The sequence below is a fragment of the Rhinoraja longicauda genome, chromosome 41 (assembly GCF_053455715.1).
Source record: "Rhinoraja longicauda isolate Sanriku21f chromosome 41, sRhiLon1.1, whole genome shotgun sequence".
Lineage (NCBI taxonomy): Eukaryota > Metazoa > Chordata > Chondrichthyes > Rajiformes > Arhynchobatidae > Rhinoraja > Rhinoraja longicauda.
In genome coordinates, this window is record NC_135993.1 from 7570233 (window position 1) to 7582292 (window position 12060).

At 35.6% G+C, this 12060-nt stretch overlaps 1 protein-coding gene across 1 annotated transcript in view; it reads left to right on the top strand.

Annotated features, from left to right (window-relative positions):
* Positions 1 to 12060, top strand: part of LOC144611868 (mitogen-activated protein kinase-binding protein 1-like) — a 57216-nt gene that overhangs the window by 28716 nt on the left and 16440 nt on the right. Inside the window, exons 11-22 of the mRNA XM_078431177.1 lie at positions 312 to 487; positions 1224 to 1315; positions 2288 to 2413; positions 2569 to 2639; positions 3626 to 3747; positions 4172 to 4247; positions 5038 to 5149; positions 5728 to 5791; positions 6283 to 6405; positions 7225 to 7352; positions 8377 to 8441; positions 9428 to 9673. Coding sequence (XP_078287303.1) covers positions 312 to 487; positions 1224 to 1315; positions 2288 to 2413; positions 2569 to 2639; positions 3626 to 3747; positions 4172 to 4247; positions 5038 to 5149; positions 5728 to 5791; positions 6283 to 6405; positions 7225 to 7352; positions 8377 to 8441; positions 9428 to 9673 — 1401 coding nt within the window. The remainder of the gene's footprint in view (positions 1 to 311; positions 488 to 1223; positions 1316 to 2287; positions 2414 to 2568; positions 2640 to 3625; positions 3748 to 4171; positions 4248 to 5037; positions 5150 to 5727; positions 5792 to 6282; positions 6406 to 7224; positions 7353 to 8376; positions 8442 to 9427; positions 9674 to 12060) is intronic.

Here is a 12060-nt window from a genome sequence, read left to right on the forward strand (position 1 = left end):
GTATTATTATTATTATTATTATTAAAATTGAGAATTGTAGTGATGAACCATTGACCTGCAAATGGTTAAAAAAAAAAGCTGCAAAAACCTCTGCAAAACGATCTAAAATGGGTAATATAAGAAACAAGAAATCTGATTTTTTTTTTTCTTATCGGTGTTTGTTTTCAAGTGGCTTTTTCAGACTGGGGAATAAAAATAAAGCAGAGACTTTAAACGTTTAGTTTGCACCAGTCTTCACATTAGAAGGGAAAATGGAATCTAATGAGTGAAGAACTTGAAGTATTCGTGACCCTTTCTTATTTTCCCCCCAGGATTTAATCAAAATTGTGTATGTGGATGGCAATATTCAGTACCTCCAAGACACAACAAACAATCCTGACCGAACGGAAAATGGAGGAACTTCTGAGATAAAATCAGGAATTCGGGTCATAACCATCAGCCCTGATGGGCAGCATCTGGCTTCTGGAGATAGGATGGGGACCCTGAGGTACAAATGATAATGAAATTTTCCTCAGCAACTTAATAGCACAGTTGGTTAAAGGAAATATTTTGCTGCTTATGAGGATATTTTTTACTGTATCGTTTAAATGACAAAAAAATGAAGAGCCTAATGCGTGTAATATGCAATTGCATAAACTGAAAACCTTTACAGTATCATACTGTTTGAAGAGGTAGCAGGAACATTGCTGATGGCACTGATATTAAAATTATGGCAAATAAGAGTGATTTTAAAGGAAGTGTATAGAAAAAAATCATTATTTTCTTTCTTCCCTAACACCACCTGATCTGCTGGGCATTTCATACACCCTTGGCCTGAATTTCATAGCCTTTACAAGTTCTTCTGTTTCAGTTTGCTGGATTCAAAAAAGTTATCACCATGCTTTGATGTACCCATCCCTCCTCTGCTCAAACTGAACTGCATTTCTTTCCTAATTTGACATAATCATTGCATTCTGCGGTTATGTGTGAATAAATAAAATATTTTATGACTATTGTTAATAGGACTTTGAGCATTCACAAAGTCATTGAACTTTTCCCTTGTCCTATTCTTCATTTGTGGTCATGATTGGAAATTTATTCCAATCGAGCATGAAAAAGTGGAGGACTAGTCTGATTGGTTGCCGTCTGGGACCTGATAAGCAGCTGAGTGCAATGAGTTGTGAAATCAAATTTGTTTTGTATCAAACCCAGTGTTTTAAAACATAATTTTTTACTGTTTCTAGAATTTTTGACCTGCAGTTCCTGGATGAACTAATGAAAGTTGAGGCTCATGATTCTGAAATGTTGTGCCTTGAGTACTCTAAACCTGAAACTGGTGAGTAAAATTCAATTGAGCTCAATAGGGGGAAAAAGGACCGATCAAGCACCATTTTCTTGCCCAGTCGAAATCTCAAATGATTGTGACCTACTCCTTTTCCCAGTTCTTGTGTTTAAATAAAAACAAAGTCATTTCCTTAAAAAATCCCAAATCTTGTAATTTGTCCGTCCCCCCCTCACATAACTGTTATGTGGATTTGTTATTGTAAATAGCTGAGTCACCAGAAACTGAAACATCCGGCACCTCACTGGTAACTTATTTTTCCATGATTACCTGTTTATGCTCATTATGGTTTCACGAACAATGCCTATTTTACGTAGTGAGAGGCCATGGTTGACTTTTCTTTTGAAGAATATTATATCTGCTTGGACAAAATGTCCTGTGGCTGCTAAGCATTGAGTTAGTGCTCTTTTACAAGTGCTCTGCATTTTTGAGCCCATAATCCTCGATGAAGATGCCGCTTCTCTGATCCTGATGCTTTTATGTTAAATTAATATATTTTGCCGATAGGCCTTTTTTAGTTTCCTTACCTTTTCCACATCTCCACTTCCCTTCCCTAAAGGTTGTGTTGGAGGAGTGATTTTTGCCCTCTGTTAATTTGTGTGCGAGGGTGATCACATACAATTCTGATTTTTATTTTGGAAAATTTTAACCTCTTATTCTACATTTAATTATTCTTTTGAACAATCTACCAAATAGATTTGAATTTAACTTTGTGCCATTTAACCTTGCCTGAAGTGTTGACTCTAGCTTAAGCTGTCTCATCTGTATCCAGCCATAACCCATGGAAGAATGTTTACCTGATACTTTTGAGTAATTGGTAACATTTATAATAATAATAATTCAAATGTGGTTTTTTTTCATATTCAATGTAATAATTACTGAATAACCACATAATTCTCTCCTTTGTGTACTTAAATTCTGGTACCCTCGTTACTGTATTTTTAAATCTATTAATTTTCTTTTAAGGAATGAAGTTGTTGGCAACCGCAAGCAGAGACCGTCTAATTCATATATTAAAAGTGGACAAACAGTATAGCCTGGCACAAACACTAGATGACCATTCCTCCTCTATTACTGCTGTGAAATTTGCAGGTACTTTGTAAGGAATATGACTGTCTCATCAATAAATGACATTGCTTATTTTTAACTTCTACTAATGACTTAGATTTGTCCCAGTCACTTAATATATATATTATGATGCAGATGCTTGACAATGTTATGTGTCCCTTTTTATTCTCTTCCTGTAGCTTGCAATGATGGGGTCAAAATGGTTAGTTGTGGAGCTGATAAAAGTATATACTTTCGTACTGCACATAAGGTAAACCTTTTTGGTTTCTGTTTCCCTCTGTAGTTTGTGCATTTTTTTTGTGGTGGCTTGGCCTCTGAGGGGAATTTTAAAAAGCTTCACATCCAATGCCTTGATGTGCATTACTTAATATATTATCAGATGATAATGCCAAAAGCTAGCAACTGGTGAAAATATGAGCAGTATAAACTGACCATCCAAGATTATTATTTCTCCTGAATACTGCTATTGGAATCCTGAGCTGGTATAAGAATCTCTCAAAACTAAGAATTACTGCAAAAAAAATTGAACTGCATGTATAAACACAGTTCTTGTGACTTGGCAAAGTTAAGTATTACTGGTCCAAGGTTTTATCCTTCATGGCTTCAAAATTTTACAAAACTTCGACCGTAAATCGCATGTCTGCTGTGAATGCTCACTCATAAGACTGGAATAGTTGGTCAATGGAAAACAAAGGAAATTGAGGACAATTTTTGTTTACATGTTAGTTTACTTCATTGAAAAAAGTTACGCTTTTTTTACAGATTAATGTTCTGGCTTGCAAATATGAAATGCTTTTTTAAGCAGATATAAAAGATGAATGATTTCACTATGGCTTACATTTTCAAATTTTTGCTCTGAGAAAACTACGGGTACATTCGTTCTGTTGCAATATTGTGTGGGAGTGGTAGAGTTTGCTGTAAAGAAGTGGGAAGAAACTCAGCCATATTCAGTGAGTCATGCAGCGTGGAATCAGAACCTTAGGCCCAACTCTTCCATGCCGACCAAGATGCATCCCGTCTACACTTGTCCCATTTGCCCAGGTTTTGTCTATGCCCCTCTAGACTTTCCCTATCTATCACATGAATTTCTTAATTTTTTTGCACGACACCCCTTTAATCTCTTTCTGATGATTGTTTCCATCAAAATATAAGTATTGTTGAGTGTGGGTAGTTTAATACTGAATGTTAGTTATGCAAACTCCTAGTATGTAGACTGAATTAAATTTGTTTTTGCAGTCTGTCAATGAAGTTCAGTTCTCAAGAACTCATCATGTTGTAGGAAAGACCACCCTGTATGACATGGATGTTGATATCACTCAAAAATATGCAGCTATCTGCTGCCAGGACAGAAATATTAGGTATGTTTATCTCCTTGGAGGAAATGGCCTTTTTTTTTGTTACATCAGAACTCTCAAGTTGTATGATGCAGAATAAATTCCTTTGAGAAGGAAAGCATATATATAAAAGAAAATCCATGATACAGATCGCAAATCCATTTTAGTAACTGAGCTGTTTAAACTTTAGATTACCATGTATTGTTCTTGATACGTTAGCTCATTTCAATTGGGGTTGTAACTATTACCAGCATTCCAGTTCCCTATCCATAGACTCTGCTAGAAATACTGTGGGATTCGGACTGTACAATAATATTGCATAGTGAAAAATGATGGCTCTAGCATATAGATGAGGTATTGGCCAGTACCTGTAGAACTGTATAGAAATATATTTGAGGAGAAAATGAAGGAAGTAAAAAACATTACGTCTATTTTTTTAATGTTGCAGAATATTTAACATAAACAGTGGGAAGCAACAAAAATGTTTCAAAGGTTCACAGAGTGAAGATGGGATTCTCCTCAAAGTAAGGACTGCAAATCTCAAGCACCTGAAATAGTACAGAATTTCTTCTATGTTATCTTCTTAGTTCTTTTGCAATATAATGCCTAACAATGAACAACAGCATATGGCAATTCAGAATTTAATGAAACATTTATTTTCAAATTGTTTTGAGCATAAGTAAGATTGCTAGAAGTTCATTATAGAATGGAATATCCTTATTTGAATGGAAAATTGGTTCTACTGCACATGGTTAATATGTCTACAGCAGCCCCTTTGTTGAAGGCAGGATTGTCTTCGCACATCCCTCCTTGCTACCACTTCCTGATGTGGACAACCTACTCTCTTGTCTTGCTGATGTTAAGGGTTAGGTATTGTTCTGACACTGGTACAAGGTTCCCGAACTCTTTGGGGAAAATAGCAGAAGCAAATGGCCTAATCTTAAATCAAATGTTGATTTGGGGTGCCCTCTGCAGCTAGAATTATGAAAGCATTTTAATATAAGTGAATGAAGCAAAATGTGTCTTTTATAGAATTAATATTTTTAGATTATGAAGATTTACAAAGAACATGAATACAAAAAGAACAAGCACATTTTCTTCTTGCTAAAGAGCTGGGAAGTAGGATTTAAGTCCCATTTTGTATTGGCGTGGACACAATAGACAATGATTGCTTCCGATGCAGTAAATCACTCATTTCTGTGTACGATTTTTAATATTTGTTTGCATTTTCACATTGGGTGACTTTGAATCAATTTTATTTAGTATGTAGTCTACGGTCTATTTTCCTAGCACTCTCTCTGCTTTAAATTTTAGGTTCAGATGGATCCTTCCGGAACATTTGTAGCCACTAGTTGTTCTGACAAGACTATTTCTATCTTTGACTTCTACACTGGAGAATGTGTAGCCAGCATGTTTGGACATTCAGGTAATCTACTTAATTGACAAAGCAATTAACTTTCATTCTGTTGCTTGATTTATTAAATTCATTTTTATTCCTTAAACCCAACTTTTTTTTCCTGTTAAATATCTGACCAGCTCTTGCATTCTTGTTTAAATTGCCTGAAGGTTGGGCACACAGGGCAAGTCTCCGAGTTGCTCATTTTCACTAGTGCAGTACATAATAAGCAATCACAGTCCACTGAAAAGTGTGTTGAATTACTGTAAAGCCTTGTTAAGAGTATTGTGTGTATTTCTGGTCGCCCAATACAGGAAGGATGTGGAAGCTTTGGAAAGGATACCAGGAGGGTTTACCAGAATGATACCTAGACTAGAGGGTATTGGCTACAGAGGTTGGTCAGACTTGGATTGTTTTCTCGGAATTTGAGGGGAGACCTGATGTATATAAAGTTGTGAGAGGCATAGATAGGATAGAGAATCAGAACTTGTTCCCCAAGATGGAAATATCAAATACTAGAGGGCATAGCTTTATAGCTTGCAATACTTTAAAGCATTATGTAGAAACATTCCAAAACATTTTTAATTGGGTTTTTTCTTCCGTTTCAGAAATTGTAACTGGAATGAAATTTACACATGACTGCAAATATCTAATAACAGTATCGGGAGACAGGTGAGTAATTTTCTGCTGAATGGCCATTATACATTTGGAGAATCTCCTTGCAAAGCGTGCTTGGTTGTAAACTGCATTATTGAAGGGCCCCGTTTTGTTAACCAACACCACATGTATAACTTCACCTTGTCACCGAAGCAACTGCTATGTTCTGCTTTTGATCTTTAAATATTTCCACTGCACAATTTGTGCTGCATTTTAATAGGAGAAATGCAACTGTCCTTTCCCAGATTTGGTTAATCGCTAAGTGATCAATTCGGCACTGAAAATTCTGGAATGTGATCAGTGGATAGACCTTTCCCATCCCTTTTCTTCCCAACTTAATGTACTATTCATTCAGATATATTACTTTGCACATTAGAGGGTGCTGACATGCAAACTTTAATATCCAGTGATTAAACAGTAAGTTGGAATCTGAATGTTCTTTTCTAATCTGAGTATTATATTACATGTCTCTATTCAATATTTTACATTATATTTTTATTCCACAGTTGCATTTTCACATGGCGCTTGGACCCTCAGTTGACTGCATGCATGAGACATCGTCTCTCAGAAATTAAACAAATCGCTAAAAAAGATAAGACGTGTGGAAGCAAGGCTTCAGCACCAATTAGGTATGTTGTTAAACCTGCAGACCTGCGAAGTGCTTCATAAAATTAGATGATTTTGAGTCTTTCTAATTTTATATCAAAATTGCAAAGTTGGAAGATCCAAGATATATCTGGGTGACACTCTTTCCATTTAGCTGTAAATCCTCTGGTCTGATTGCACTGTGAAATTTGCATGAATGATGTGGTGGTGGAAGAACAACTTTGCCTATAATCCAAAATAGTTTGGGATTCAGCTCTAAGCCAAGTGTTATTTAGCCGATAAATCTTGAAGCACATTTATTTCTAGTCTTTCACAACCTCAGCAAAACATTTTAGATCTGAGTACTTTTGAAGTAATGACACAATCGTTAGAGATGTAATGATGTTGATTGAGGATAAATATTGGTCAAGACTCCAGGGTGAAATTTCTTGCTTTTATAATGGAGTGTAGTATTTTACTAACATTTTAAGAGATGAATGGGGCATCAGAAAGGTGACAGCTCAGACACTGTAGCAGTCCTTCAGCATTGCACTGGTGCCTCAACGGAAGTTTGATACTGAAGTCATGGATAGGATTGGCCCGAGTGAGATTGTAACGGTTCAAGTGTGCTACCACTAACCTGTCCTAGACTAAGTAAAAATTACTGCTAATATAGCTCTGTGTGTGTACAGTGCTTTAGCTTTCTGCAACTGCACTTTGACATTGTATGCTAATGTATGTTGAGGAAAGCATAAAAATAGTATGCTCATTCATTGACTGATGATTAGAAGAGCTAGTTTTTGGCATATTCCAAGGTGGAAAAAGATTTTATCTTCAGTATTAACTCTTCTGCAATGATTTAGGAGAGAAACCTATATGGTGAAAAAGTTAACTTCAGATTGTCAGGAAGATGATCAAGAGGAGGAGATGAGTGGGGAAGATGGAGATGATGGATCATTCCAAACTCCTTCGAAAGATCACATGGACAGAGGTAAGAGCAGGCTTATCGATACGATGACATATATTAAAGATGAATGATCCTAAATATTAATGAATAATGTTCTTCGTGCAATCTTGTTATCATAAATTAAAACCAATGCTGAAATAGAATACGGAGGTAACAAATTAATATTGAATCCTAGAATAGGGAAATAGTTGAGGAATTAAACATCATCACAACAAAAACTTCTCCAGAAATACTGAAAGCCACGGGTCCAGTGCAGATGAAGTAAATTACATTCTAGTTTTTATAAAAATAATACAGTACTTTTTAAAGACCGCACCTTGTTTTTTGTGCACAATTTTGGTCCACTTAAAAATATATAGTTGCCAAAGCGATCCAATGTAAATTGATTAAAGTAGTTTATGGGATGTTAAGTCATAACACATAAGTAGGCTTTGCTCAGTGAATGCAGCTTTGGAGTTCTCTGCCCCAGGTGCAATGGAGATTTGAGCATTGAATGCATTCAAAAGAGAAGTCAAAAGGTTTCTGCCTGTTGGAGCAAACAAAGGAAATGGGAATAGTGCAGGGCAGTGATGGTGATGGTATTATTCATTAATATTTAGGACCATTCATCTTTAATATATGTCATCGATGGTGAGGTGAAGATTAGCCCCGATAGTCCCATTAGCCCTGGCGAAGCTTACATGAAGGGCTAAATGTCTTGCACCTGCTCTGTTTTTTTTATTCTACCAAGATTTCAAAACGGCTTTAATTAAGATTGCAGTTTGTAAAACATGCTTTTGCAAAAATTGAAAAAATCTTGATGTTACCTTCCATAATTTTCCCTAATTTACATCCAATCTTTTTCATAAAAATGGCCCAAAAGCAAATGTGGTGCCAATGAGTTTAACATTGTTATTGTTTTTTAAAATATTGCACAAAATACCTTTAGTTATTTTTCTCATTCTGCACAAAACCGTCGGAAAGAATCCAGAAAAGGAAAGCTTTCCACACAAGATTTTTGTCTTCCATTTTGTGGACCAATCGAACTAATCTTGTCTGTTCTTTCCAGGTAAGGCTGAAGATGTTGCATTCCTGCTGACTAATGGGAAACTTCCAATGTGGGCAAAGAGACTGGTAAGTATTTTGTGAGGAAGAGTAAACATTATTGTAAAAGCAATTGGAATAGTGTGTCATTTAATTACTATAAAATCTTAATTTATAGCATACACTTTTACATTACTCTTCTCTATATAAATCTGCGGTAGAGGTATTGTTTTTGGCGATATGGGTATATTTGAAATGCTAAACAAGTTGCCTGCCAGGTTCGTAATTAGTCACATCATGCACTAAAACTGGTTAACTGAACTCGTTACTGATTCAGGACTTGCAGATCAATGGGTTTTGCTAAAGAATGGCACGCTCTGTTCACTGGATGTCCTGTCTACGGACATGTGGTACAGGACTCGAGTAAGGCAAAACTGCAGTTTTATATTGAAAGAAAATATTGCAGGCTTAAGAATCTGTATTTACCTTGGGCTCTCTAAATGAATTTTATTTTTCCACCTTTGATGTACTGAAACATTTAACTGTTTATTTCAACACAGATGCTGTCTAACCTGCTGAGTATGTTCAATACTTTGTTTCAGATTTCCAATATAATTGTTTTCATTTTCAGTTGATGAACAAGGAGTTAATGGATATTGGCATTATATTTTCTTAAGTATTAGAAACATTAATTGGGCTGGATTCTGGTAAACCCCAGGGGATTGAACACCTGAATACTCTGGTGTTGAAAGAGATGACTGGGGGTAGTATTTGACACTTTACAAAATTCTATAGTTCTAAAATGGTCCTAACTGAAGAAAAATGTGAAGAAAGGAAAAAAACGTGCAAATGGTCTGTGGAATAAATTAATTTGAATCATTCTAAAATAAGTGAAAATGTGAAAATATGGACTCTTTCTTAATAGTAGTCAGTTAATTAATCAGCTGTGAGATTTCTCCTGAACTCAAACTTGCAGAGACACACAAGCCATGAGGACTAATGTGCATTGACTTTTATTACACGGTAAATTCAATGCAAAGATGTTCTAAAATAATTCATTTTAATGTTCGTCACAGGAGGCAGGTGATAACAGTGTGCAGGATGGAGCAGGAGGTAACACTGAGAAATTTCATCCACGAGGAAGGTGGGCTGAAAGGATGGACAAAGATCTTATTCACTCCATTCTGGGTATGAGGCAGCTGGAGGAGTACTGTGCGACCCCAACCCCAGGCAGAATGTCGGTGGCACAGGGAAAGCCTAACAACTGCTTGGTGGAGCAGGACAACTTTGAACCACGTAAATTGGATAACTTTCTCAAGATGGTTAGTAGATTTCTGTGAACTAGCAACATTTATAAGATTGGTAATGGCTACTAATAAATTGGTAATTCAGTTAGTTAAATGATGCTATACATGAAAAGCAATACACGAGTGATAGTTCTCAATAACCAAAGTCTGTAGTCTCTTTTTTGCTCTGGTTTATTTTCACCCACATGTTTAGACCGTAATGTTGTATCCTTATTGTTTTGATGTGGTTATGCTTTATTCTTAATTGTTAACTGTATGTTTGTGTTGTCATTTGTGAGCGGAGCACCAAGGCACATTCCTTGTATATGCATACTTGGCCAATAAACTTATTCATTCATTCATTCATTCAAGGGAAGAGGTTTTAATGCTCTATTTTGGTTTTTCTCTGGTAACAGCATTTATTTGGGAATCTAGTTACAATAGAATCCCAGCCAGATAAATGCTCGCTTTTGATATCTTTTATGCATGGCAGAATTAATAGTCTTGCATGTAGAATAATGTTTACCATGGAATGAATAGGAGGAGCAACTTGACTTATTGAAATGATTGTTAAAAATGAAATGCTAAAACTTTATAACCATCTGGCAGTCAGTGTGAAATTGTTTTCTGATGAGATTGTAATGTATATTGAGTTTTATTTTTGCCTTTAACAATTGCTGCTGACGGTCTGGCATAGTACCAAACTATTTGTCTGGTGACATATCTGCAGAGTATTATAATTTTATGTCTGTTGGCGTGAAATTTCAAATATCACCCTACCACCTCGGTATTGATATCACGTAGTTATTAAAATAGGAACTATGCTCTTTATTCCTGCAATTATTAAAGACCATCAAAAACAAACCAATTAGATCCCCCTTTTACAAATTGAACTGTTAGAATCTAGGTGCCTTCTGGGGTGGGGAAATAGTATGGGGCTTGTGTGGTCTATAAATAGTGATAGAAATCATTATGTCCAGCAGTAAAACATGGCTGTTGCAATGGGTATGGTTCATGTCTTTACTACTAAAAATGTGTTCTTTGCTATCAAACAGTGTTATAAAAATCTTTTGTTTAGGATGAAGCCTTGCATAAAAAGGTTCAATGTAACAGAAGTGATAAATGAACTACTTTAATAGATCAGAATTTGTAAAGGCAGAGCTCAGTCATTTGATTATGTCACTGGAAAGCAATTTCTTCTATGCACTCATGTAAGACTATGAGTGCTGTTGCTGTTAGTCATTTTGTGCATCTTAAGCTGTGCTAATCGCTATTCTCCAGCATTATCTTCAATATTTCATGAACTGACAAATATTCAAAAAATCTTTGCTGTTAGAATCCTTCACTTTTATGCCTCGTTCCTTAACGTGTGATTTTTTTTCCCCCCAGGATTCGCTCAGCATAATTACTGCTTAAATATCCCAGCATTAATCTCAGCATACTTAACATTTCCTTTTTTTACTTTTAAGGTCAACGTTAATTTTTTGTATATTCCCATCATTAGAGATCAAGGAATGTAAGGAGAAGGCAGGAACTGGAAACTGAAAAAAATGATTGCCCACGTTTAATCAGAATGCTGGAGTACAGCCAAAATGGTTAATCCTTTACCGAGTGGAGGGTCCCTGACTTAAAACATTGATGCTTTCTCTTTCCATAGATATGATCTGACGTACTAAATATTTCCAGCTATTGCTGTTTTTGCTCTACTCCTGTTTTCTATATTTCTGTTTTATTCTGGATCTATTTAAAATATATTTTTTAAATTATAGAATTCTCTGGGAATTCTTTAATATTGGCAGCTTAATCTGCTTGATAACAAATTTGCTGGAAGCCAAAAATGTCTCCTAGATACCTAATGCTGGCTAATATTAAGAAAGGGGAACTTCATGTCTACACAAATATTAAGAAAGGGGAACTTCATGCTAGTTGAGAGATGAATCAGTATTAAAATTCCGACTGAAGTAAGATTTGCACTTTGATCTTTTACTGAAAATATTCTACATAACAGTTGGTTCATGATTTAAAGTGGATTTTTAAAAATAATTTCTTGATTTTTAAGCACCAATTTTTGACAGTGCGTAAGAATTTGAAGTTACTGTCACAAGATCAAAAACTTCCTTCCATGCCATCTATATATTGCTGGTAATCTTGCTGTTCTGTGGTAGGTTATGACTGAAGTTCAGGTATGTTTTTTCCAACACCACCCCCAGTCCATTCAAACTATCTTCTCTTTCATGACAAGGAAAATTTGAGTGAAAGATCTTTCCTAGTTAAATCCTATATTCTTCCAGTGTCTACTTCACTTTGGATTAAGAGACTAGAAATCCTAGGCAATCTATTGAAATGATAGAACAATATAGTTGGTCTTGAGTACTCATGTGAAATTGATGCTTGCGCAAATGTCGTTATAAAACCTGAATTTT